Below are 25,536 nucleotides of genomic sequence, written 5' to 3'. Positions count from 1 at the left end.
TTAAGGGCCCATATTGCTATTATGTGTGTTACATTCATTTGGTATATATAAGTTATTTTTAATTACATAATCAAAATCAATGAAAAATAGTTAAACCATTAATGTTGCCTAAAAAAAAAAAAATCTCTAATTTACCCTTATTAAAACAACATTTTTATCTTTTCTTTTTCATATGTAACATCTTACTTTATTAGAATACTTTGAAGAAGTAAAATAAAAAAAAAAATTAACAATCCATCATTTCATACAAAGTTATTTATTAAAAAATATTAATTTTTTAAAGGAAGTAATTTATATTCATTTCATTTAAAAATGTAAGGCATTTTTAATTAAATCTCACCTTCAATAAAGTAGTTACCTACTTTTAAACTAATTCTATAGTTTCATATTTACTCCTGTTAAATATCCTACAACAAACATAAAATTATTATCAATAGGGGTATTTTTTAAAAAACAAGATAATAATTACACGTCGAAAAACTAAAAATGTCTTATATTTATTAACATCAAACTCCTCAAAAAATACCTTATATTTTTTTTAACGGAGAAAATATATAAGATGGGAGGGAGCATCCGTTAATAATTGGAGTGTCAATGTTTCTTAGTCCTAGGTGAAGAAATATTTTATCAACTATATTCTAATACATTTCTAAATATACCGATAAATCACAGTCATCAAATATTTTCATAATATTCATTCAGCTGTAATTCCAAGTTTCCAACAACATTCAAGGAAGCTATCTTACTATTCTAGTCTCACGTTACAAATGGTGGGTTATATATTATAAAAACATAATATTTGATCATTATAATTTAATCGACTTTTGTTTTTAACTCTTGTAGCTTTTTCAATGTTTTTAGTCTTTATAATTTTAAAAAATATTGGGTAACCTTTATTTTTTAAGCCCTTATAATTTTTATTTTTTAATAATTTTAGTATTTATAGGAAGTAAAAATACTGAAAAATATTACAGTGATTAAAAACAAAACTCGATAAAAGTATAAGCATCAAAGATTATGTGTTCTTATTTACAATGAATTATGCCACTCTCCAGCCTAAAAATTAAAAATCCGACAGGTCATTAGACTGAAAAATGGTCCAAATTTTGGTGAAGATGGAATCCAAAATTAAATATCATTTCCGAATTTAATAGTTGCGCTAATTACTTTAACCCCCGGTCCATAAAATCCATTTTGAATAGAAATGAATACAAATAGGGCTCCCTTGCATCCTTCTTTGAAGCTAATAAATCTTAGAGAAATAATAATATGTAAGGATATGCATGCCATGCATTAGCTTAGCTTGAATTAATTATTTTTTCAAACTAAGTTATTCTCTATTAGAGAACATACAACTAAACAATGGTTATATCTAATATGAGGTAAATAATATTATTTATGACTTGTATGTAATGTAAATTATTATATTCTTTTGCATAAAAAAACATAAATCATTATTGATATTATATTATATAAAATTTATGAAATACTCCTTCTGTCTCAAATTATAAGATACTTTGAAAGAAGATTGAGCGTTTCAAAATATAAGACACTTTGCTAAAAATAAGGTTTCATTAATAAAGCTTTTTCATTATGACCCTTCCCATATATGATCTATCTCTTCAATATTTTTTTATCAATAGAGTATTAAATGAAAGATATTTTTAAAAGTTTATATTCTTGTCTTGAAAAAATAAGATTGTAAAGTGTATTTAATAAGCTTTATTGGTACGTGAGATTTTGTCTAAAAATATCTTATAATTTGAGACAAATGAGTATTACTCTCCATGAAGACATTTTTTAAGAGATTAAATGTTAAAAGACATGTGGTATTTTTAGTATTTTAAGGTATAATTAATGTATTTTTTTAAAGTGACCATAATAAGTAAATCATTTTATATTTACTCCCCTCTGGTTTTATTCATAAACCACTTCTAATGTATTTCACTAAAACTAAGAAAAATATAAAATTTTATTAATTATATCTTAAAATTTAATAAATTTCTGCCTCTATCCCCTAATAAAGAAAAAACTATTTTTAATAATTTTTTCTAACATCTAATAAGGACAGAATGGTAGAGATGAACATAAAAAAATAATAAAATGACTTATAAATATGATCAAAATTAATCTTTTCTTTTTGCCCTATAAATTAAACTAGATGAGTATTTTAAAGTAAAACGTTCTATTAAATATAGATGAATATGAAAAGATCATGTTAATTGCATTAATTATTTTATTGAAAGTGAGGTTTGATTGAAATTTTTTTACATTTTCTAAACAAAAGGAGAGAATCTATTATTCATGAATTATAAACTATGTGTTGAACAAAAAGAGATTTTCTTTGTCCGTATAGGATTTCTCCTTCCCATGATCACATCAATCATTTATAAAGCTATTATTTTTAAAATAAACGTTTATTTTTGCTTTTGAAATGTCTGGATAAGAGCATCTAGCAGTTTAAAGTCCTTATTATAGAGATATTGCACTTCAAGTAATTAAAATGAAGCAATTTTATCATTGATATTAAATTTTCACAAACTCTGTTAATCAATGTTAGGGGGATCAACTTCTTGAAGCACGTGGCAATTACTTGGCTTGATAAATGCTGATATGGTCAATATGATGTACCTGCATCACAAAATTTGAGATGCATGAGTTCTTGCATTGAAGCACTAGTGCTAGTGCACAAGGGAACACCTTTTTCGGTTAAGTTATTGACAAGTCCAACATCCGTATTTGAGCGCTCCTTCTTGTTGGTAAGCCAAGAATGCAAATTAAATCAATTCCCATAAGAAGTTTCATAAAGATTTGACTCCGATGAAGCATTGCATCAAAAAATCTTCAAACTAAGAGCAAGCACAACATCAGTGACTCTGCACCTCCATCATGTCATGGAAAAGTTTTATGTCTTTGCCCTATGAAATAAATCCACAACATCTTCCGGGTTTGCTTCCAAAAATTGTTGATTTTGATGAACCTAGGGCTTCCTTCAAGATTTCAGCCTTGAACTAGCAAGAATCATTAAGTTTCAAAACATCTTATGCTTCCATTAATGGTGGCTATTGGAAATTTTTTTTTAAAAAAAAGGGTTGTTTTCCTGCTTTGAAACGGTAATGGGGTGTGAGTTTCCGATTTCTTGTGGCTTTGCTTTGAGATGTTCATTGTTGGTTTTTCAATCTTTTTTTTTTAGGTTACAGAATCCCTTAGATTAATTATATCTTGGTTGAAATTTTTGGATTTATGGTTTTTAATTGTTGTTCTAGTGTATATAAATGTAATGGATTCATGAATTTGGCCTTATGTAAAAGTAGATGATGCAAATAAAAGAGGAAGTTTGGTTTAAAGGAAGGGGGATGGAAGGAGTTGGGAACAAATGGAAGGAGGCTTGCTGCTTATATGAAAAGGAGAGAGGAGGATGGAAGAAAGAGAGAAGGAATAGAATCAGATGCACCTGGGATGTTGGCTAAAAATTAGTCAAATAACAATTAATGTTATGCAAGTTAACCCCCAGGAAAAAATTGCTGCATTAAAGGGCAATATTATTAAGATAAGAATTTTAGGTCTCTTATTATAATACTTTAAAAACAAAATGAACCTTTATCTTTATTTTCATGAATTTTGTGCAAGGCTAACACCTTACTGTCACAAAGCTAATTATAGAAGGGAGAATGACAAGTCAAGACCTTATAAAAATATTAATGTTAATTTAAAAATTTTAATATTAAAATATAGTAAAATTATAGAAGGGAGAATGACATGTAAAGATCTTATAAAAATATTAATATTAATTTAAAAATTTTAATATTAAAATATAGTAAAAAGGGTATTAAAATTTAGAAACGTTAATGTTAAAAAATTTTAATTTAATATTAATATTTTTATAAAGTTTTTATTTATCATTCTGCCATAAATGATAAGATTCATTTGAAGTTTGGCCCAAAAAATTTTTTGTGAAGACTCGAAGTAACACATCTTTATGTTTGTTGTTGGTTATATTGAGGGGTTGGGTCATCTTCAATTTTCGCTGCATTCTCTATTCGGCTCTTATACTTTTATGACCGCCTGGCCATTTCCGCTGACAAATTTCTACATAGGGGCGGCAAAGGTACAGCAATTCGAGTATCGTAGCGCGTGGCATGGAGGATCTCTTTCTGTTTGTTGGTGACCCAGTTCCGTCAGAACGGTAACGGCAAACTGTTACTGTCCGCCAACTGCTTGTGGAATTGCTTCAAAGAAAAATGGAATTGGAAAACCATGAGAGAAAGGAGATCCCTTTTCATTCGTAGTAAAGCAATATCATGGCGCTTTATCACGGATCATTGTCGGCCCATGGACATAAAACTTGTTTTCTGAGGCCTGCAAGATTACTCCCGAGATTTCGTTCCTTATCGGCAACTTTGTCTAGTGCTAATACGGCATCGCACGTCTCCTTAGAAAAGTGGGGGCACAAGTGGAAGAGACAGTTTGTTAGGACCTGCTCGACCAGTGACTTCGTTATTGCTCATGATGAAAAATACGGCAATAAGCAGGTCGTCAGTCTCAGTCCCCGCCTTTATGACTATGTCCTGAAGAGCGTTCGAGAACCAGAGGTGGCGAACTATCCAATTCACTTCACGGAAACCATCCCCCCCCCCCCCCAAAAAAAAAAAAAAAAAAGCTTTCATATTGGAATTTCACTTTATCAATCCTTGGTGATGTTATAATTGGTGGCATTTCAGATTTTGAGACAACTGCGTGAGGAGACAGCCTCTATGCGTGGGAGCCAGATGCAGGTACACCTCGTCAATTTAGTCTTCCCCTGATCAACTTTGCACGTTATGGTTCATGAATATCAAGGAGCAATTCAGCTTACAAGCTTAAAATATTACCACTATTCAAACAAGCTTTCTTGTTCCTTTGTGCTTCAGTAGCTCAGTTTAATATTGATTCAGGCCACCGGAGTGGAACAGTATAGTTCTCTTTTGGGTCTATATCTATACATTATAGTTTCTGTTAACTAGTTGAAATGTCACTAGCTGCTTATCTTTCAGTTATATAGGAGGATTGAACTTGAACCGCTGCACTTAATCCACAACATTTTTTCAGTAATCAATGTTTTGATCTCTTCAATCAGACGATTATATGACAGTTATAATTATAAATATATCACTACTTAAATCAAGCTATAAGTGGTAGTTTTCAGTAACTGGGCATGGAACTGCGGTGTATAGGCATATGCCTTCTTTAATTTCTATGGACTTTATACTACTATTAGTGAAGTAATGTCTTTTTAGTGTCAAGCATGTGATTGTGAAATTTTACAGCGAATACAAAGGAACTGAGTTGATTAGAAAGTACACGCATAATCTTTCTGTCCATCACCTTTGTATTTTAAATCTCCCAAAGGAACATTACTTCCCTACCATGTGGTAAATTTTGATGATGCGATGTCTTTTTAATAGGTGTCTCCAGATCAGGCACAACTGCTTGCAATGCTTGTGCAAATTCTTGGAGCAGAACGTTGCATTGAAGTCGGCGTTTATACTGTATGTCCTTCATCCACCCCCAGTTTATGCTGGCTTTCTTAAGATTAAACAGTTCACATTCCCCTATTTTTATCTCATGCTATACATCGTTTAGAACTGGTTCTTCGAGAAATTTTAAGACCTTTTTTTTAAATGGTTTAATTATGAATTTTAAGTTGATGACCCTTTTTTCAAGGACACTGCTATTCACTTGATGAGCATGTTATCTTGCTGTAGTTTTTTCTGCTCTACCCATGGCAATATTTCAGGTAGAGCTTCTTTGTATGTATGAATGAAGCATCCTATCCTTACTTTTTCCCCAGGGATATTCATCTTTGGCCATAGCCTTAGTCCTACCAGAATCTGGTTGTTTAGTTGCTTGTGAAAGAGATGCCAAATCTCTTGAGGTTGCCAAGAAATATTACCAGCTAGCTGGTGTTTCGCATAAGGTAATATATACTTCTGGTTTTATTTTGAAGAAAGATGATGAATTACTTTTTTTTCACTTTGGAATATGTAAACTCCATTTTTTTTTTTCAATTATGTTTTTCTTTTACCTTCTGAAGTTTCTAGTAGAATCCTGACAGATTTTATTTTCATTAGATGGATGTAAAATTTGGACTTGCTGCAGATACCCTACAGTCTTTAATTTTAGATGGTGAAGCTGGCAGGTATAGGGATCCTCGGAATCATTATAGTTTGTTTTTTCATGCTATTTGGTACGCAATACTGGTTGAGTTCCTATGCATGAGTTGTTTTCTCAACACAGAGCTTTTGTGGCCTACTGATCAAAGCTGTGTAATGTGAACTTTGTCGAACATAAAATCAGTAAATTGGAATTTAAGAAATGTTGCTTCTTTGTGCAGCTATGATTTTGCATTTATTGATGCTGATAAAAGGATGACTCAGAAATACTTTGAACTACTGCTGCAGCTGGTAACAACTAGCCACTTGATTGTAACATTAATCTTAAGCTTCCTATGTGGTTTCCTGTGAATTGTTCAAAGTATATTGTTAGCAACTTCTTATTGCAGGTGAGAGTCGGAGGCCTTGTTGTAATTGACAATGTTCTTTGGCACGGCAAGGTTGCTGACCCACTGGTGAGTATATTATTTAGTATTTAACTTTGTGTGCATGAGAATGAAACCTGACCCTTAATGCTCTACTGTGCAGGTAAATGACCCTAAAACCATCAGCATTAGAAACTTTAATCAAAAGTTAGTCGAAGACAAGCGCGTAAGCATCAGTATGGTGGGTATACTGCCTTCCTATTTCTCACACAATTTTGAAGAGACCCTATAATGGAGATTTATAATGGTATACCACTTTTGGATCCTAGGTGCCAATTGGAGATGGAATGACAATCTGCCGAAAAAGATGACCTGAAACCATGCATGAGATGATTTAGTGACAAATTTATATCGAGCTTCTCGGTAACTCTTCGCAATTGAACATGCTTTGTACTGTTACTTTTGACATATAAAATGGTAAAACATATATCAACAACTTCATTGGAAAATTATTATGCATCAAACAAGTTGAATATTGATTAACTGCTCTATCAAAGATAGGCAGACCCAGCTAATTATAAAGCAGCACATAATCATACGAGTCACACATAAGTATATCTTTACGACTGGAATTTGTAGACCGAATTTATCCGATAATCTCTCCATAAAAAATGCATCTTTTCTGGAAATGCAAATGAGACATAAAATCTCTTAAATTGTGCCTTTTGATCCTCGGTTCACAATATTACTTTCAGCATGCGTTGCACAATTCAGAACAGGCAGCTTGAAATTTACGCGGTTCCTGCCGACAAGGTAGGGTGTTATTCTTTTCATTCTTCACCATGTTGTCTGCAATACCGTTTAATGAGTCTTTGCACATCTGGGTTGGTTTGAAGCATTTTGGAAAAGCCATGATCTTGCACATGAGCTATGAGCATAGTGACTATACACGATATTTCCACCCCAAATGGTGTAGTGTGGTGACATTTCCTGCTCTGGCATGCCTTGTTCATCCAGCTTTATCATCTCTTAATGATAGGTTGGATATATATTATACATAAAAATCAAGAATGGATGTTCTGAATGGCTTGTATGTATGAGTTATGACTAGCTTGAGAAGATATCAGATGACCTATTGGACATTTTCCAAGCGACTTCTCATTGATTCAAAATCGGAGGAGTTATTTAACGCATGCTTTCGGCTAAAGGTTAACAAGGGATCAATAAAGACGTGAAGAGCCAACAGAAAGAAAAAGGAAAACTGTGTACTCCCCTTCGGATCAATAAATCGGAGGAGTTATTTTTTAAAAGCTTTATTTGGTCTAATATGAATAACTTTCTTTTATGCGCGTCACCAAAAAGCGCAACATATTAACGAAGTACGAACATTTTTTGTGTGGAAGATATGCTTTAATAAAAATAAAGAAAAATATAGTCAATTAATTAATGATTAATGATTTTATGAATCGTGTGTGATTTTTTTATTTATATAAATCGTGTATAATATATTGAAATTGATTTCTCTATAATAACAAATGAATCCATTGTCAATCATTATAATATTTTTTGACGGAATATAATTTTTAATATTATAAGAACAACTCAATAGTCAATACATTCCCCCACTAAAAATTGCAAGATTATTCAACATGCATGAATTCGATGGGGAAAGCATGAACTCTAATTTTTTTTTAATTGTATGTCTTGATTAATAGACCTTACTAGGGGGGAAGAGTTAAGGTTGACAATTTTGTAAGAATGAATCTGATGGAAAAAAGAGAGAGAGAGAATTATAATTAAGTTTTACATTAAGAAATTATTAATTGTCAATACAATTTAATTCTATCATCAATAAATTTTATAATAATTAAATTTTTTATATGAGAGTTTAACATAATGTAAAAGAAAAAAAAAAAAAAAGAGAGAGAAGCTAGTATTAAAGGTCAACAATAGCCAAATTTTCTCAGTGCTTCCACTTTCTGGAGGCCTTCCACCATATATTTACTTTTCTTCGGCGAAGTTTGAAGATGCAGCGGACACAAGAGCGAACCAAAAGAACGCAAGAGTCACTGAAGCTGAAATAACTTGCTAAACATTTCACTTTCATCGTAGCATCAATGGCGGATCAGAGGAAGGATGGTCTTCTAACCTATAGTTACCTTCTCCTCTACATTGCTCTCTCCAGCGGCCAAATCTTCTTTAATAAGGTTCCCTTCAACACATTCTTCGACTCTATTAATTCGTATCTTTCTTGTGAAAAGAAGTTGCATTCTTTGGCTCCTTCCACTGAAAACTATGGGAGATCTCGTATTTTTCGGTATTTTAATAATTTATTCTCATAAAAAATCCATGTAGTTTGGTTATTCCCCAATTGTTCTTCAGTTTTTTCAGTTACCCAATTGGTGGTTTATTTGAGAATTCTTCAAATAATTAGATGAGATAATAAGGGGCCCCGTCTCTCGGCCATTAGTGAAGTAATTGCTTAGTTATGTTGTTGATTATTGTCTTTTTCTGAGATGGAATGAATGAAAACGAATGGAGGCATATATTTGCAGAGTTTGAAAACCCACGTTTCAGAATTTATTGTGGTCTGTCTCATTGCCATTGTTAGAATCTGGTGTTAATATTACCTTGCGTTAGCTTGTTCTTTGGATTTTGTTACTGGTCTTATTGCTTCAATTTCTTTTAGAATTCACGCTGAAAGCATTTGGCTTCATTCTTGTTCTATTTTTGCCCTTAATTTTTTATGTCTTCAACTTTTAGCTGTTTATCATTTGTCTTTATCATGGATGCTTGATTTGATAGAAGTTCTCAATGAATATATACTTAAAACCTCTGTTATGTTGCTGACACATTTTCTTTTCAAATTGTTGGTTGCAGTGGGTTTTGTCCTCTAAGGAAATAAATTTTCCTTATCCTCTGGCATTGACTCTACTTCATATGGTCTTCTCCTCTGTTCTGTGTTTTGTATTAACCAAAATTCTAAAGGTTTGTGATTACGCTTGGTGTAATTTTCAACCATTTACTTTTATGAAATTCAGAGCGTTAATATTCTTTTTACAGGTTATGAAGGTTGAGGAGGGAATGACTACTGAAATGTGAGTAAAGAAATAAATTTTCCGTGTAACATATCTGATTTATGGTATATTTATTATAGATATTATCACTTTCTCCCTATCTGGTGGTGACTGAATATATTGTGAATCTTCACTTGAAATTTTATTAGTGAGTTCATAAAACAATTACCGAATCAGAAAAATTTGGACAGCATTGATTAATTATTTATTTAAGAAAGGAAGTTTAGGAGAAGTGAAATAATTTTTTAGAACTCAGGGTAGCATTTGCATGCCCGTGGTTTATAGAAGTGAATTGTTTCCATGTTTTGTTGGGACATAGTCATGGGGGTGTGATAATTTAAAACTGTAAATATTATTCTTTCTGGAGTAAATAGTGACACACAACAATACCATTTAACGTGAAGTGAATAGTGACACTTTTTGTATGTTTGAATGGTTAAATCTGAATGTAGATTCTAGCCTTGTTTGATGAATGCTCTACTAGGTAACTTCTATACTTTGAAAGTTCGGCTGCCACCGTTTGATTGGACAACTGAAAATACGTGCTACTTATCAATTCTGTGCTCATCCGTTTATTATTTATCTTGCTTTAGTACTATGGATTTCCTTATTTAGGTACTTTCATCTTTTGTCAAATTCTTTTTTTTTTTTGTATGAATTTTCTCGCTGAATGACTTGTGATTATATTTATGGATCAAGATTATTGATATTGAGGCTATTTAGTTAACATGAAAGTTTTTTTACTTATTATCCCACCAATTGGGATAAGGTTTGTTGTTGTTGTTGTTGAAGTTGCCAGCAAACTTTAATTAGATCTTAATTATTTCAGATATGTTACGTCAGTTGTGCCAATTGGGGCTATGTTTGCGATGACTCTCTGGCTGGGAAATACTGCCTATCTGTATATTTCTGTATCATTTGCCCAAATGTTGAAGGCAATCAGTAAGTTGGTGATGATTCCGTTGCTCATCCACAATAGCTACATATTTTGAGGCAATTATGATATATTTTGATGGAAAGTATGATCGGTATTTTCTGTAGAGTACATGGTTGTTGATTATTGCATCTGATTATTATTCCTTCAGTGTGGAAATTAACTGTATAATCACCATCTCTATCTTTCATGACAGTGCCTGTAGCTGTTTTTGTCCTTGGAGTAGCTGCAGGACTTGAGGTGATGAGCTGCAGAATGCTTGTAATCATGTCAGTGATTAGTTTTGGTGTTTTAGTGGCTTCTTATGGAGAGATAAATATAAACTGGGTTGGAGTAATTTACCAAATGGGTGGTGTTGTTGGTGAAGCTCTAAGACTTATCTTCATGGAAATTTTCGTGAAGAGAAAGGGTCTGAAGTTGAATCCCATCTCTGTTATGTATTACGTTAGTCCTTGCAGGTACATGTTACACTTAAAAATTGTTATTTTGGTAATAGTTCTGTGCTTATAATTTTAACTGTTAAAAACTGATTTTTTTTTTTCAATTGAATATGCAGAAAACTAATACCTTTGAAAATAATTTTGGGTTATACTGCAGTGCACTTTGCCTATTCATTCCATGGGTTTTTTTAGAGAAAACGAAGATGGAAGAACATGGATCATGGAACTTCCCACCTACCGTGCTAATCCTCAACTGTCTTTGTACTTTTGCTCTTAATTTATCAGTTTTCCTTGTGATTACACACACAAGTGCTTTGACCATTCGTGTTGCTGGAGTTGTCAAGGATTGGGTGGTGGTCTTACTCTCTGCTGTTCTGTTTGCTGATACAAAATTGACTATCATAAATTTGTTTGGCTATGCAATTGGTAAGCATTTGATGCGAATGCATGGTAAAGGATGTGATCAACTTCAAAGTTAAATTATGCAAATATTTATTGAGAAATAGAAATTCAAGGCTGGGAGATAAAGCAGTTTCAAACCTTTATAACTGCAAAACAAGTGAAAGTAAAAGCACTTGTGATCATTACTGAAATATTTTCCATGCAGCCATTGTAGGAGTTGCAGCGTATAACAATCACAAGTTAAAAAAGGAAGCTACGCGAGATACTTCAAATGATACTGAACTTGCTGAATCTTCTCCTGGGCAGAATCTTCGGTTTTCAAACAAGTAAATATGTACTTATTCTCCAGGTTGGTAGTATGTATTGCACTTGAAAATATCCCTTTTCTCCCTACAATTTCCCTCCTTAGGCCCTGTTTGGTTTGTCCAAAGGAATAATGAGATTCTCATGCCAACTTTTTGCAATGTCTATTTACGTTATAATCTATATTCAATAATCTTTATTTTCTTTTTATTGTTTTTTGTAAAGTATAGACATAATATCATATCATAATTTATGTTCAAAATCACTCCCCCCCCCCCAACCAATTTGATCTCATTTTATTCTCAGTACCAAACAAGCGCTGAAGAGAAGTTTTGTTTCCCTCTATTTCAGTGTCCATTCTTGTTACTGATACACATAGATGATGAAGACAGTTCTCTCCTGTCATCACTAGAGGGCATTGTATTTTCATCTGTTGACTTTTGTCTAAGCAGGCATCGATACGGAATTCTGCCTTTTAGTCTGTTGTTACTGATTCTAGACAGGGAAAAATAACATGCAGGTCAAATGTAATGTATGAAGATTACAGTTAGTGGCTTAACATGAGAAAAAGAGATGCTTAGCAAATGGTATTTCACTCTTCAGGAGATTGAAAATGACTGACCAGGAGCTGGTAACTAGGGCAATTTTTTGTTTTTTGGGTAGAGCTGCAGATAAAATACCTGTTATTGTCTTGTACAATCTGGTTTCTTCAAAACATTTTTTGTCTTGTTGATTCAGATCATTTCTAGTTCATTAAACAGGTCCTATGTGTAGTTTGTGTGCAGTTGAATGCATTAAGCAGCGTCAATTCAATATTTGCTTCTTTTGAATCTACACCCAAGTTATTTACATTACAAATATAAATCCATTTATTGCATTTGAAAAAAAAAATGAAAGCAAAACTGAGATGCAAATTTTATATGTAATAATTATACTTTTTTTATATTATTTTCTTAATGCACGAGTATATAAATAGAAAAAGGTTATTTTTATTTGATCTCACAAACTTATCCTTTGTTTGGATAAGTTTTATTTTTGGTGGGGATGTCGGAAACAGATGATTTTCATTTTACCTGTCTTGGTAGTTTTTACCGTTACTGCCACCCCCCCTTTTTGTAAAAAAAAAAAAAAACCCACTCCTTTTCTATTTCACTAAGAATTTGTGTCTCTTCAAATGATAAATCTCAGGAGTATTAACTATTACATTGTGATTTAATGGTGTTGAGAGAAATCACATTGTCATGATTAATATTTTCCAATTGAAGCGTAATTGATGGACTTCATTTGATGGATCCAATTATCCAAATCCATTCGACTAAGCCTGTGACATGCAAATTTGGAACATGAATGTGAAGCACATTTTTCATTTTTAATTATTTATAAATATTGTAATTTGTTATAGACTTAATATTATGGTTGATTTTTCTATTAAAAATACGTCAATTTTATATTTTTGCATTAGAAATGAAATTCAAGCTTTATCTCATTAAAAATTTCCGTACTTAAAGAGATTCACTTATATAGTTAAAAGTAAATTTCACTACTAATAAAAAGTAATATTACTTACATTACCAGAAAAATAATACTACTTACTAATTACTAATTATCAAGTTATACTATTAAATCTCACATTTTATTATTATTTTATAGAATAAATAAGATATATTATGAGGTTCACAACTTATTATTTACTATATACTTAATTTTTTTGAGAAAAACATTTGTAATTTTTAAAGAAAATTTTTATGCTTGATGGTAGTTATCTCTATACACTACAGATCAATAACCAGACGCGTAGGTTTGAATATTCACCTCTTCAGAGATGACCATATTCGCTAACGAATTAACATCAGCGAAAAGATTAAGATTAAAAATGAAAAGATGTTCCCAACAAATGACAAAAATTGAGTAGGGAAGGTAGGTTTGAAAATTTCGTCCAATTTGATCCGCGACTCCCACTAGTGTTTGTGGACATTTTGTGTTTACTTTTCGTGTTTCGAAGAAGGCGCTGGAGACCGAAGGAGCGCGAACCAACTAAGAAAGGACCTAGAGAGCGATGCGTTTGCGGTGGTCGTGGTGGCGTTGCTACTGCTGCTCAGGGTTTATCTTTCCCACGACGACGGCGTCCAATGCACTGGAGCACGCGGCCGAAGGTCGTCGTCGTTGATGGCCTTGCAATTGCAGATGACTTGGCTGCCGAGTCTTCTCACTCAGAAGCGCAAGACCGATCACCCTGTGGGCCTCAGGAACCTCGGCAACTCTTGCTACCTCAACAGCGTCCTCCAGTGTCTTACCTACACTCCTCCTCTGGCCAATTTCTGTCTTCGAAACCAGCACTCTTCCCTTTGTGCGCATCTTTCCCCCTTTTTACTTCCACCCTTAATTTTCGTCTACTTTATTTTTTTAGGTTTTTGTTCAATTTGTGCCCTAATTTTTGTTCTGCGTTTGGATTCAGGCGATTCTGCTTCGGAGGAAAGGAAGCGGGACTGCCCCTTTTGTCTGCTAGAGAAACGAATTGTTCGTTCTTTGAGAGTGGATCTCGCCCAAGATGCTCCGTTGAAGATCCAGAGCTGTCTCAGGATTTTCGCCGAGCACTTTCGTTGCGGGCGTCAGGAGGATGCTCACGAGTTCCTGAGGTACGTTATCGATGCCTGCCACAACACCTGCCTTCGCCTCAAGAAGTTGAGGCGCAAAGGGGGCGATACTGCTGTCAATGGTAACGGCTGCAATACTGTTGTGAAGGAGATATTTGGGGGAGCCTTGCAGAGCCAGGTGAAGTGTCTCTCTTGTGGATATGAGTCCAATAAGGTGGATGAAATTATGGATATCAGTCTTGATGTTTTACATAGCAATTCGCTCAAAGATGCTATGCAAAAGTTCTTTCAGCCTGAGATTTTAGATGGGAATAACAAGTACAAATGTGACAAGTGAGTGTTTTAGTCTTTCCAATTTTTTTCCCGGCGGTTCTCTTTGTTGATCTTGTTTGATTAACAAACTTACTGTTTTTCAGTTGCAAGAAATTGGTGACGGCTAAGAAACAAATGTCTATACTTCAAGCCCCTAATGTCCTCGTCATACAACTTAAGGTTGGTTTTTTTGGTGCAGTTTTGTTTTATCTTCGATTGCGTGAGTTTGTTGCATCTTTGCCTTTGAATGAGGATGTTCCATTGAATTTGGTTGTCAGAGATTTGAGGGCATATTGGGTGGGAAGATCGATAAGGCTGTTGCATTTGAAGACATTTTGGTGCTTTCTAGCTTCATGTGCAAACAAAGCCAGGTGGGTAAAGTATTCGTTTTGTATTAACTACTGCAAGGTGCTCATTTCCAATGTGTGCTATTTAGATAATTATAATTATGATGAGTTCTTTCGCACTCTTGAGTTTTAGTCTCGCAGACTATGTGCTTTTCAGAAAGGCGGGGTATAGAGCTTTGTTTCCTGGTCCGAGAAAGCATCCTATTTGTTGTTAATGATTATTTGTGTTTTGCTGTTTTTGTTTAAGTATTGACATCTTATTATAGAGATACAATGAATAGGATAAGGACAAGTTGGCTGCTGTGCTCCTGTGTGAGCACAACGTTGGTTATAATCCATGGACCATTTATGAATGAAATATAAAATTTCATCCTAATCAAGACTGTAGGATATTCTGCCCTGGAGGTTTTTATGCTATTGCACTTGCTATAAAGCTTGATAAATGATAGAGCACAATGGCGTCTTACGATCCATGTAGCCGACCCCACCTAGTGGGATAAAGGCTTGTTGTTGTTGCTGCACTTGCTATAAAGCCTAATTTGCTAGGTTAAGGCTACCCCCCTAAGAATGTTTAGAAGCCTTTAACCTGGCTGAATTCTGTCAGGTTGATTGTTCCTATCCAATATTGCCTCAAGTGATCTTATTTTTCTTTTTTTTTTCCTTTGATAATATGGTTTTCAACTTGGTTCTTTTCTAATTCTATCGTGCTCATGCAGGATCCAATGCCAGACTATAGGCTCTTTGGTACTATTGTTCATTCTGGATACTCCCCAGAATCAGGCCATTATTATGCTTATATAAAGGTCTATTAATATATTCTTCACCTATACGCATATCATGTTCTCAGCAGTCTAGATAATGCAACTTAATTATGTATTTTGTGTACAGGATGCAAAAGGCCGGTGGTATTGCTGTGATGATTCTTCTGTCTCACTTGCAACCCTGAAAGAAGTTTTGTCAGAAAAGGTTTACATACTTTTTTTTTCTCGCACTAACCAAAGGCCTGTGCCTGTAAGTAATGGTTTTGCTTCGAACGGCTCAAGGTCTCAGGACTCTTATCACATTAATGGTAGTCAGGCATGTGAATGCCCAAAATATGATGGACCACCAAAAGTAGTGCATACAAAATTAAGTTCTCAACAATCTTCCTGGAAGGACATGTCTGCCATGTCCAAGACTGGTAAAGAGCCTTCTAGCCCCCGAGTGAAGTTTAATTTTAACGGAAATTCTACTTCCAAAAGAGGCCATGAAAGTTTCAATGGGAAAGTTGATGTTCCGTTGAATCAGCCTGTAGTAACTAATGGACATGTAAAAGACTCAATTTCTTTGGAGAATGCGAAGAAAGATCCTTCATCAATCAGGAATGGTTTTGAAAAAAATAAAGTAGATGCTGTTGACAACTTAAAAAGGAAGGATTCAGTGTTAACAAGTAAAAACACTAGTATTCATTCTGTTGAAAAATATCCCAGAAAGTCAGATCTTATGGATGACACTGGGAGAAGCAGAGCAATATCAGGAAATTACAACCATAAGCTAGAAGCCAATGGTCTCAACAACAAACCTAATTCATTGGAGAATAAGAGGAAGGAACCAGAGGCTACCAGCATTTTGCTTGCACATGATGATCAGTCTGAAGCAAGAGTTCAGGAACTTAAAGACAGGTCTGATATGTCTTAACTGTGCCCTTTCCGAAATCTTTCATCTAACATGAGTTAGAATGTTAGAATCTAAGGGCTATTTTGTTTAAGTAAGGCCTGGCTATTCTTACTTTACAGATATATATTGATGATTTATCATCTACTTTTGGCTCTTTTTTAATCCCTATCATACAATCAATATTAGTTGTGTTTCAAATCTGTTATTCAGTTGATGCTTAAGATTTGCAACTATTACTTTTTGGTTATTTATGTTGATGGGATTTTCGGAGTGTGATGTTGATGGGCACCCAAGTCAAATGGAGAACCCTTCCCAAAAGCTAGTTATTTTGGTGGGAGAAATAAGCCATATGAATAACCCATAGAGTATTCCATACTATGCAATGTGGGGCTTATGCTACCCTGATCATCTCCAGGCACGTGCCATTTGATCTCTTAGTTGGCTTCTCCTTTTTGAACTATAAGTTGTGAGTTCATTTTATGTCATTGAAGGTTCCGCCATTTCTTTTTATTGATAAATATTCATTTTTTTTTCAGTTATCTCATGGGTGCTAAAGTATGTTATGTTATGTTATGTAGTACTTGGTGTTAGGTTATCTTGATCTTATGGGATTCTTTTTCATGTCCAATTTGTTATGCCTTTGTTCATGCTTAATTGATGAAACAATCAGTACATCACATGCCTTTTGAAGTACTTGTTATATGCCTTATTTTGATGTATTTTCAAAACATTACTCAGGCTTGGAAAAGAGGCAAAGTCAGTTTTAAGGTCATGTGGCTGGACAGACAAGGTGTATGACTATATGTCTTCTAGAAAGAGGTTACGTGCACAAGAAGCAGGAAATTCATCAATTGAAGATGAAATAAAGTAGGTCTAATCAGATTTTAGATTGCTCTCTAGATTTGATATGCACAATCATGCTTACAATAAAATTTGTAGATTTTCCTGTCATTTTTCAGTTAGCTTCAAATTGGTACTGGGGGAATGTGTTTAAAAATTTGCCTATATGCCAAGTGATGGGCTATAAAGTTTCAAAATAAAGTTTTCACGCATTATGAGAAGCAACATTTTGTGAAAGTGAAGATGGAAAATATATCTTATTCCAGTGCAGTGTTTTGTTTTTTGGGTGGAGACTTGTGGAGAAAGCTTTGAAGTAATGTAAGAGGTCACCATTTGGTACCTTCTTCGAGGTTTATATAAACATAATGTTGTGTGGAAATGTTGGCTAATTTATATATTTCATGAAGATATTCTAGTATTTAGGAGCTTTAGATGAAATAGGACTGATATTGATATGGAAATTTAAGTCAATACTAGCAAGCCTCAGAATGATACTTTTGGTATATTGGGTTTGGATCATTAATCAAGTTTCAATGGCATTGGATTGTTTTTCAAGACTGTTGGGACCCACAGCTGGTATCTCTAAGGCTGTTCATATTAACATGTCCCAATGTGTACACATGTTCACTGGCTTTTTTTTTTTGTGATATAAAATCTAAAAAAAGTAGGGGAAAAGATCTATGTGATTTCTGAGGCCTGAGCATATGAGCATAACCCCCCTTCTCTGGATGTATTATGAAGTAGCTATGGTAAAATCTTCCTAGGTAATACAATATTAATGGTTTCACTGGCAGATGTTTGTCACTACATCAGTTTTCCCTTTTTATAATTGCATGTTTTTTGGTGGTCATCCTGAGTATTTTGATGTTAACAGAGAAAAAAGTAAACGTATTTTCTTAGACTTAGCTTTTGTTAATGGTGAAGATGTAGACATTATCTTTGTTTTGTAATCCACCTGATGCGTGAAAAAGCTGTGGCATAATATTTGTTGCCTTGTCTTCTTTGACTCTTCTATATATGCTGTGGTGTTTTGTGATTCTTGGTCAATATGTTGTTTGAAAACCAAATTATATTATCACGTTTAAACTTTTTTGCCTAAGAGAACACTCTTGGAAGTTGTTGAACGCGATCTCTTAATTAATAATATTCCTAAAAACTTGATAAACGATAGAGCACAATGGCATCTTGCAATCCATGTAGCCGACCCCAAGGCTTGTTGTTGTTGTTGTTTAAACTTTTTTGCCCTTTTGACATGAACTTTTTGTTGCGTAACCTGATAATATAAAATGTTGGATGTTCATGATTGTCACAAGTTATCCCATCTATACTTCAAAAAGTGATCTGCAAACAGAAAGTCCATGCTTTTAAATTTTCATGGATGCTCTATGTGGATACTTTTTTCTTGGGGCGGGGGAAGCGGAGGTGTCAGGCAAAAGATTCATCCATCCCATCCCCCCCTAAAAAGAAAAATATCCTAATGTGGAGAAACTAACAAAGAATCAGTACAATTACAGAGATACAGTTTCAGGTGAGATTAGAGTTGCAAGAAGAATAATGGATTCAGCATTGAAAAGAACCTTTGTAGTAAAGTTTGATAAGAGCATTTTAACCATGGGTCCCAAGGGAAATTATATCAAGATTAACACTTCACTAGGCCCCAACGTAGTTGAATAAGAAAACCGTAGCTTGTTGCAGCCAGATATAGTAGGAGTAATGACCTGTGGAAGCAAGGCATCAAAATGGGAAGAAAAGCTGAAAATATGCTATAGAAATAGAATAAATGAATATGAATTATCGTGGAAGCATTTAACATATATTCAAGCAGTACAATAATTTTGAGCAGTGCACTATTGAAGCTATTTATGATGTTCACTTTACAACCGTTTAAGATGGAACAAGCTTGCTAGCAGCCATGTTTCAAGGAACATTAGTGCACCAGAGTATAAAAACCCCCCTTTTTTTTAAGAGGGGGGAAAAAAGAAGTCCCAGTCCAGATCCTGTGGTCTGTCATATGTTGCTTTCTTATGTATTTTCTCCACAATATGTTCTTTCAACTCCATCCTCGTATGCTCCAGACGCTTCAGCTATTTATCCTTATGGTCCCCAATGATTCAATGCAAGCTTCAGCTATTTTGCAGTATCCTTATGATCCCCAATGATTCAATGCAAATAGTCCTTGTATAATGCGAGGTGCCTTAAGTGAGCCTTGCATCCACAAGAAAGGTGTCGGGTGTTGCCAGCTGGACATTCGGACGACCGCCCTTTCATCATTTGGCAAGTTGCATTGAATCCTACTGTTGCCTTGTCCCAATGCCTTTGTCTACACTGCATGCCCCAGCCATGCTTCCAAATACCTTGTGTAATTCGTCTATGAAAATACTGATTACAATAAAGAGCAATGACTAATCATAATTGAAGCTCACAAATTTTACAACGTACAGCTGAAGTGTCAGAATATTATTTTAGCATCAAGAAACTCAGTATTCTGCCAGGATGTGTTTTTTATTTTTCAAGTGATTTCCTGTGCACTGCTATTTCTGTAATAATTTAACAAATAGGCAGCCAGAGGTTTGATTCACTTATATATAGTGGTTGGTTCATAACATGACTAGGATGTGTGCTATTGCAATGCAGGAAGTTGCTAATAAGTGAGGCCAAGGGAGCTTTCATATCACAGATCCCTGAGTCATTGAAAGAGGATCTGATTGTTCGTCTCCGATTATTTAGCAAAGAAAAGGCATAACTTGGAGGACCGTGATGTGAAGCATGGTAAGTAGGAGGCCTATTTTATTCTGCAGATTCATTTCCAACCCTTGAGTTAGGTACACTAGCAATTTTTCACATAGTTTACAAATTTGTGCAGCATACATATGTTGCTACCGAGCCATGGTGTTCATAATATGTATTACGTATGGTCTTGGTGACTTTGATATTCTTACTGGGATGCTCAATGGGGCATCGTTATATTCTGACTGTTCGAGGGCTGGCAGCAGCAGCAGGAGATTGTGATTCAAGCCTTCCCTTCACCCAAAACTGACATTGTTATTCTAGATGCTCTATCAACATATTCATATGGCAGTTCAGATATGAAGTGTTGCCATAACTTTTCCTTTCTTAATGGAGGCCGTGCAGCACTATTTTTTCGAGAGCATTTCAGAGATTCTATTCATTTTGTAAAATATCTGTTTAGGCATGTATCAGCGCGGAATCCTTGTCTTTTTCTTGTAGAATTGGTGAGGGACAAATTTTCCATCCACGAAAATGAGTGTTTGCAATTGCATGACTTGTGGATGCGTTCTATTAACAATATGACTGTACACTTCCTGGTAAGAGTACACCATTTACTTTGAAAATGGGGCCCTGGCCTTGCCCCCAATGTAGTTGACTAATTATCTGATTTTAGTCATTGCTGAGTGACTTGTATTTTTGTTTTTTGCTCTGCCATCTCATATTATATTAGATCTAGATTTAGTATTTTCGTATACGATTAATAATATTTAAGAGAAGCTTCAGATGTTAAAGATTTCTTGGAGGATTGAAATCTTATTTTTCTCAATATTTTCTTCAAAAATTTGCAATTTGAAAAAAAAAGATTATTTTGATGGTAAAAAAAAACATTATTTTGTATAATTTGTAGTGAATATATATATATAATATTATATACTTAATTTTATATATTTAATGTGCTATAAAATATGTGAATTTTTTATAAATTATTTATTTTATAATAAATTTTTATCATTGATTTTATTAATATATTGAGATTTATTTGTTATAATTTGATTAAATATAAAATATATATTTTTTGAATAAAAAGGTCACGAGAAAATGATGTAGACATGTTATGTCATGTCAGCGTATAAAAAATCCTTACATTTTAGGGGGGAAGTATTAAAGATTTGAACATTGAAATTTTTGATAGGAGTTTGATTAGTCAACCAGCCTGTGTATTTGTTTGCCTCTCTATAGACATGATCAAAAGTGATTGTTCAATCTTTCATAACGAAATCTTTAATTTTATTGATAATAACAATTTACAGGTAATTAGTAGAAAATTCGTTGTATATTAATGTAAGGGCTTTCATGAAGTTAGAATAGACATGAACTTTATCTATCTTCTTCTTCCAACAAATGTTTAATCTTTTTAATATTTTCAAAAGCTTAGCTCTCATACACACGGATGGTAACCAAGATATGTGTAAGGATAATATATAAATTTTGTATATATACATGTAAGGGTAATAAACATATTAAGCATATAAGGGTAATATATAAATTTTGTCTATATACGTGTGTGTGTGTGTGTGTGTGTGTGAGAAAATCTAGTATGCTAAACTGGACCGGACGGCTTACAAAATAAAATACCACCTCTACCCTCAGATGCCCATTTTGATGGACCCAGATCTGAATTCCTCGCACAGTTTCAGTTCATAGATGAAGTTCGGAATCGCAAGTCTACATTCCTGCCTTATGATTCCTATGAGCCATCCAAGGGCTGGTTCTCTGATCTCTGCCCACAAGAAAGTATACATAATGTTTCTCCCTGCGCAGCATATCCGCAGCAACGTTCCGATCAGGAACAATAAAGTCCAGGCAACGAGATTGAAGCCAATCGATGTGTTTACCGAAGATAACCAATGGCTTGGCGGCGGCAATGATTTTGGGGCCAACGAGTTTCGCAGCTTTCAATCGTCTCTGCCCAGAGTTTCGTTTGGTGCCCCAACTCCTTTTACTTCTGTACGTGTTTTAGCGCGTTGAGCTTGGGCATTGGTTTTGTTTTGTATTTTGCTTTTACTTTTTTGGTCACTCATAGTCATAATCCCAGGTGTTAGCCATTTCAACATTTATATAACATCTTGGCAGAAACTTAACGGCGTTTAATCCCTGTTGGAGCCGTCTATGGCTCTGTGCTTAACTTCACCCTTTCAAACTTTAGGGACTGAAATGTTAGAAAAATAAATAAAGGGACCAATTTGCAAATTGAGTGAAACTTAAGGAACTAAAAGGTTAGGTTTTCTCCTAACTAAAGGGTAACACTTTTTTTTTCCCCCGTCTTTTTATTTTTTCTTGCCTTTTTTTATTAACAATATTTTTCCTATTAAAAAAAGGCAACTCTTCTCAAACAAATAGACCCTGTATTTGGAGATCATACAAAATGGAAAAATACGATGTGTGTGTTTATTTTTTTATTTTTTTTTTTGGGACCTGAAATGAACTTCAATAAACAAAAGACTGGAAGTCAATACAAACATATGGCAAATGGTAGACTACAAAGCTCAACACAAGACAAAGAAAGCATCAGCCAATTCCATCACGAGTAGGCTCAACCAGCACCTCTTGCGCGTCAGCCAATACGATGTGTGTTTCACATGCGGTTACATTTTTTTATCATTATATTTTAGAATTTTAAGTAATTGAATGGGAGGAATACATAGATTCCAATTTACAATGTACTAAATACGTTATAACAATTTATGAAAAACAACTTAGGTATTAATCAACTCTCAATAGTCTTACATCACCAATTTAAGACCCAAATCTTTGAAATTACATTTTTTGTAGCATCGAAATGTAAATTGCTTTGTGAAAGACCCTGGGCTAACACTTTTATTAGTACATATCCTGCCAAACATACCATGAAGAAAGAGCAAGGAGGCAAGCATTAGTGATGAAACATTAAACACCTACATAAATAGCATAGAAGCAAAACCCCATCCAACCCAAAACAAAGAACAAAACACAATGACAGGGAAATTTGATAATTAAATGCTTGCCTGTTGAAAAATCTAAACCGTAGGCTTGCGAAGAAGAACAACTGAATTGATCACATCGTTTGTGGGATGAAATATGGTAAGCACCTCGAAATTCCCAAAGTCATGCTCCTCAACAACGGGGTACAAGAAAGCTCTTGCCCCTCTTGCACTTCTCACAAGCAAAAACCCTCCTTCCTTCATATACTTACCCACAGGTCCCAAAATCTTCACTTTTTCTTCTCTGCTCATACCCACAAGAGCTGCTAAGAAGATACAGTCATATTGCCCCAACCTCTCTTTCACTTCCATGATGTCTTGTGTCTCAAACTTCATCCTCTTCTCGAGCTCTGAGTCTGTAGCAACGATCCTATGAGCTGCCTCGTTGGCTTTCTTGTCGATGTCAAAGTTGTCGAAGTGTGTGGACACCAAGTGATGTGTGGCAATTATGAGGGAAGTGAGAGGCATTGGACCAGAACCCACAAAGGCTACCTTCTTGGGATGGACCAAAACATTGTCTCTGAGGATTATATTCTCTAGGTTTGCTAGTTTAACGTAGTTCCCATAGTATGGGAAGAGAGTGAGGTTGTTCAACGGTTTGAGAATTTGGGCAAGAAAAGATGAGAATTCTAGTTCCAAAAGGCCTTCGGCTTGGCCACATAGGTTAATGAGACTTTCTCTCATGTTCTTCACCTCATGGGGCAAAGCTTGGATGTTAATGGAGGAAGGGACGGTGCAGAGATTGACGAGGTGAGTGAAGAGACTGTTCACTTGCATGGAAGGTCCGAGGGATTGTAGCTTTGTTATGCTTGCATGAAGCTGCACGATTTGAGCAATAAGGACGTCTTCTGGGATCTGGGTTTCCAAGTTGAAGTTTTGGAAGGAAGCCATTGCTGCTGATGAGCTTTTAAGTGATTTGAAATGAGCTCAAATTTGAGAAGAGAAACTGATTAAACTAAGAACACAAGCTTCTTGCGTTGGGTCTGTGGAAAAAATCAAGAGATTGCTTCAGGTATATATAGGAGCGGAAGCCAGGATGTGTTTGCTATACGAGAACTGAATTTTAAAGTATATGTTAAATAATATTGTTAAATTAATATTAGGAGTTCACGGCCTTGAATCCTCAATGACGTACTGAAGAGGGGTGTTTCATGCCTTCAAGTTTTGCCAGTCCCGTTTTGGGAAAGGCAAATCCTACAGGCTTGACATGTATTAAAATAGTTAGAAGGTTCCCATGCAATTTTTTTAAAATAAAACCTCCTCTACATTGCGGGGGCCTGCATGGCTGAATCATTTGAGACGCTAAAAGTATTAATAATTAAACCAAGGACTATGTTTAATGTCGTGTGTACAATATAAGCAGCCTTCTTTTAAAATTTTGCTTCATTCAAAATATAAAGTTTATTCATATTTTATTAAGTAATCAATGAGAATGTTTTGAATAATGTTTTGAATAAGTCAAATGTTATATTTATTATATTCAATGATATGATTTGAAAGATGAGGGTAAATTAGTTAACAATTATTTATATTGTGTCTGTAGGAAGTACATATCATATATCTAATTTATATATAAATTATCTATGCAACTATTGAAAGATACTTTTTTGTCATAAATATTATTGAGAGTTAGATGTGAAATCGTATGAAAAATGAATGTTTGAATGATTGTCTCATTGCTTATAAAAGCAAGAGAATCATTGAATGATTTTGAAATTTCTAGTTCTGTCGCGAAAATGAATGTATTTCATGTCATGGATTACGTAACACTATTAATAACGAGCACTGCGCATAATACGTGGAACAGAAGATTGGAAAAATGAAGAAATAGGGATGGATGGATTTAATTTTGATTGTAAATAAGTATATGTGACGTAAGGATTATAATAAACATGAGTTTGAGCATGCACGTGCGAGTGATATGCTTAAATATTTAAAGAATAAGAGACAGGATCATTGGTTTCACACTTGGGAATAGCGAAGCAGACATTGAAGGAAGCAAAAGCATATAATCAGCCATTCAGAGTTCACACAACCAAGAAGACAAAATTTAAGATTTCATGTTTACGCCCGCATGGAGCTTGCCTTTGCAGCTAGTGTTCCTCAGAAAACCACACATATGACATATTAATACTTTTATGACAACTTCACCTAATTATGTTTCAATAAATTACTCACGTACTGCCACCATTTCTCTTCTAAAGAAATTTCACTTCGATAAATTTTTCATTATATTTAAATGTCAATAGCAGTTTGTGTACCTTCAATATATATACAATTTTAGTAAAATTAAAAAAATTATATTAATCTTATAAATGTACAAATTTATTCAGTTTTTTTTACAAAATTTTATAATCATTTATA

The 25,536-nt window shown here is 34.2% G+C and overlaps 5 protein-coding genes across 9 annotated transcripts in view; 3 read left to right on the top strand and 2 right to left on the bottom strand.

Annotated features, from left to right (window-relative positions):
* Nucleotides 1-25,536, bottom strand: part of LOC129315564 (glycolate oxidase 1) — a 73,284-nt gene that overhangs the window by 6,707 nt on the left and 41,041 nt on the right. The window lies entirely within an intron of this gene.
* On the top strand, nucleotides 4,019-7,955 carry LOC129315567 (uncharacterized). Of its 2 annotated transcripts, XR_008594527.1 has the most exons (10): nucleotides 4,019-4,592; nucleotides 4,722-4,775; nucleotides 5,445-5,528; nucleotides 5,831-5,956; nucleotides 6,111-6,178; nucleotides 6,374-6,443; nucleotides 6,542-6,607; nucleotides 6,681-6,758; nucleotides 6,847-6,940; nucleotides 7,273-7,955. XR_008594527.1 is itself a non-coding variant. In XM_054959368.1 (9 exons), exons 1-9 carry the CDS (start codon nucleotides 4,302-4,304, stop codon nucleotides 6,886-6,888), a joined length of 879 nt encoding a protein of 292 aa, XP_054815343.1. In that variant the 5' UTR covers nucleotides 4,020-4,301; the 3' UTR covers nucleotides 6,889-7,060. The 2 variants fall into 2 exon arrangements, 1 of the variants encoding a protein (XP_054815343.1); XM_054959368.1 differs by lacking the exon at nucleotides 7,273-7,955 and having other exon boundaries at nucleotides 4,020-4,592; nucleotides 6,847-7,060.
* Nucleotides 8,121-12,488, top strand: LOC129315566 (probable sugar phosphate/phosphate translocator At3g14410). 3 transcript variants are annotated; one of them, XM_054959367.1, is made up of 8 exons: nucleotides 8,121-8,724; nucleotides 9,398-9,505; nucleotides 9,581-9,615; nucleotides 10,424-10,536; nucleotides 10,725-10,986; nucleotides 11,126-11,394; nucleotides 11,576-11,719; nucleotides 12,194-12,488. In XM_054959367.1, exons 1-7 carry the CDS (start codon nucleotides 8,635-8,637, stop codon nucleotides 11,698-11,700), a joined length of 1,002 nt encoding a protein of 333 aa, XP_054815342.1. In that variant the 5' UTR covers nucleotides 8,121-8,634; the 3' UTR covers nucleotides 11,701-11,719; nucleotides 12,194-12,488. The 3 variants fall into 3 exon arrangements, with proteins under 3 accessions (XP_054815342.1, XP_054815339.1, XP_054815338.1); XM_054959364.1 differs by having other exon boundaries at nucleotides 12,025-12,488; XM_054959363.1 differs by having other exon boundaries at nucleotides 11,576-12,488.
* On the top strand, nucleotides 13,576-20,845 carry LOC129315562 (ubiquitin carboxyl-terminal hydrolase 25-like). Of its 2 annotated transcripts, none has more exons than XM_054959356.1 (9): nucleotides 13,576-14,020; nucleotides 14,129-14,600; nucleotides 14,684-14,759; nucleotides 14,858-14,950; nucleotides 15,643-15,729; nucleotides 15,815-16,587; nucleotides 17,321-17,449; nucleotides 20,057-20,191; nucleotides 20,269-20,845. In XM_054959356.1, exons 1-8 carry the CDS (start codon nucleotides 13,840-13,842, stop codon nucleotides 20,163-20,165), a joined length of 1,920 nt encoding a protein of 639 aa, XP_054815331.1. In that variant the 5' UTR covers nucleotides 13,576-13,839; the 3' UTR covers nucleotides 20,166-20,191; nucleotides 20,269-20,845. The 2 variants fall into 2 exon arrangements, with proteins under 2 accessions (XP_054815331.1, XP_054815330.1); XM_054959355.1 differs by having other exon boundaries at nucleotides 13,577-14,020; nucleotides 20,286-20,845.
* LOC129315568 (nicotianamine synthase-like) lies at nucleotides 22,634-24,199 on the bottom strand. Its single transcript, XM_054959369.1, has 2 exons — nucleotides 23,197-24,199; nucleotides 22,634-23,044 (listed from the first exon to the last, which is right to left on the bottom strand). Exon 1 carries the CDS (start codon nucleotides 24,061-24,063, stop codon nucleotides 23,209-23,211), a length of 855 nt encoding a protein of 284 aa, XP_054815344.1. The 5' UTR covers nucleotides 24,064-24,199; the 3' UTR covers nucleotides 22,634-23,044; nucleotides 23,197-23,208.

The sequence above is a fragment of the Prosopis cineraria genome, unplaced genomic scaffold (genome assembly GCF_029017545.1).
Source record: "Prosopis cineraria cultivar Desert tree isolate PC_DT_omini unplaced genomic scaffold, ASM2901754v1 PC7, whole genome shotgun sequence".
Taxonomy (NCBI): domain Eukaryota; kingdom Viridiplantae; phylum Streptophyta; class Magnoliopsida; order Fabales; family Fabaceae; genus Prosopis; species Prosopis cineraria.
This window is presented reverse-complemented; position numbering and strand designations above follow the sequence as displayed.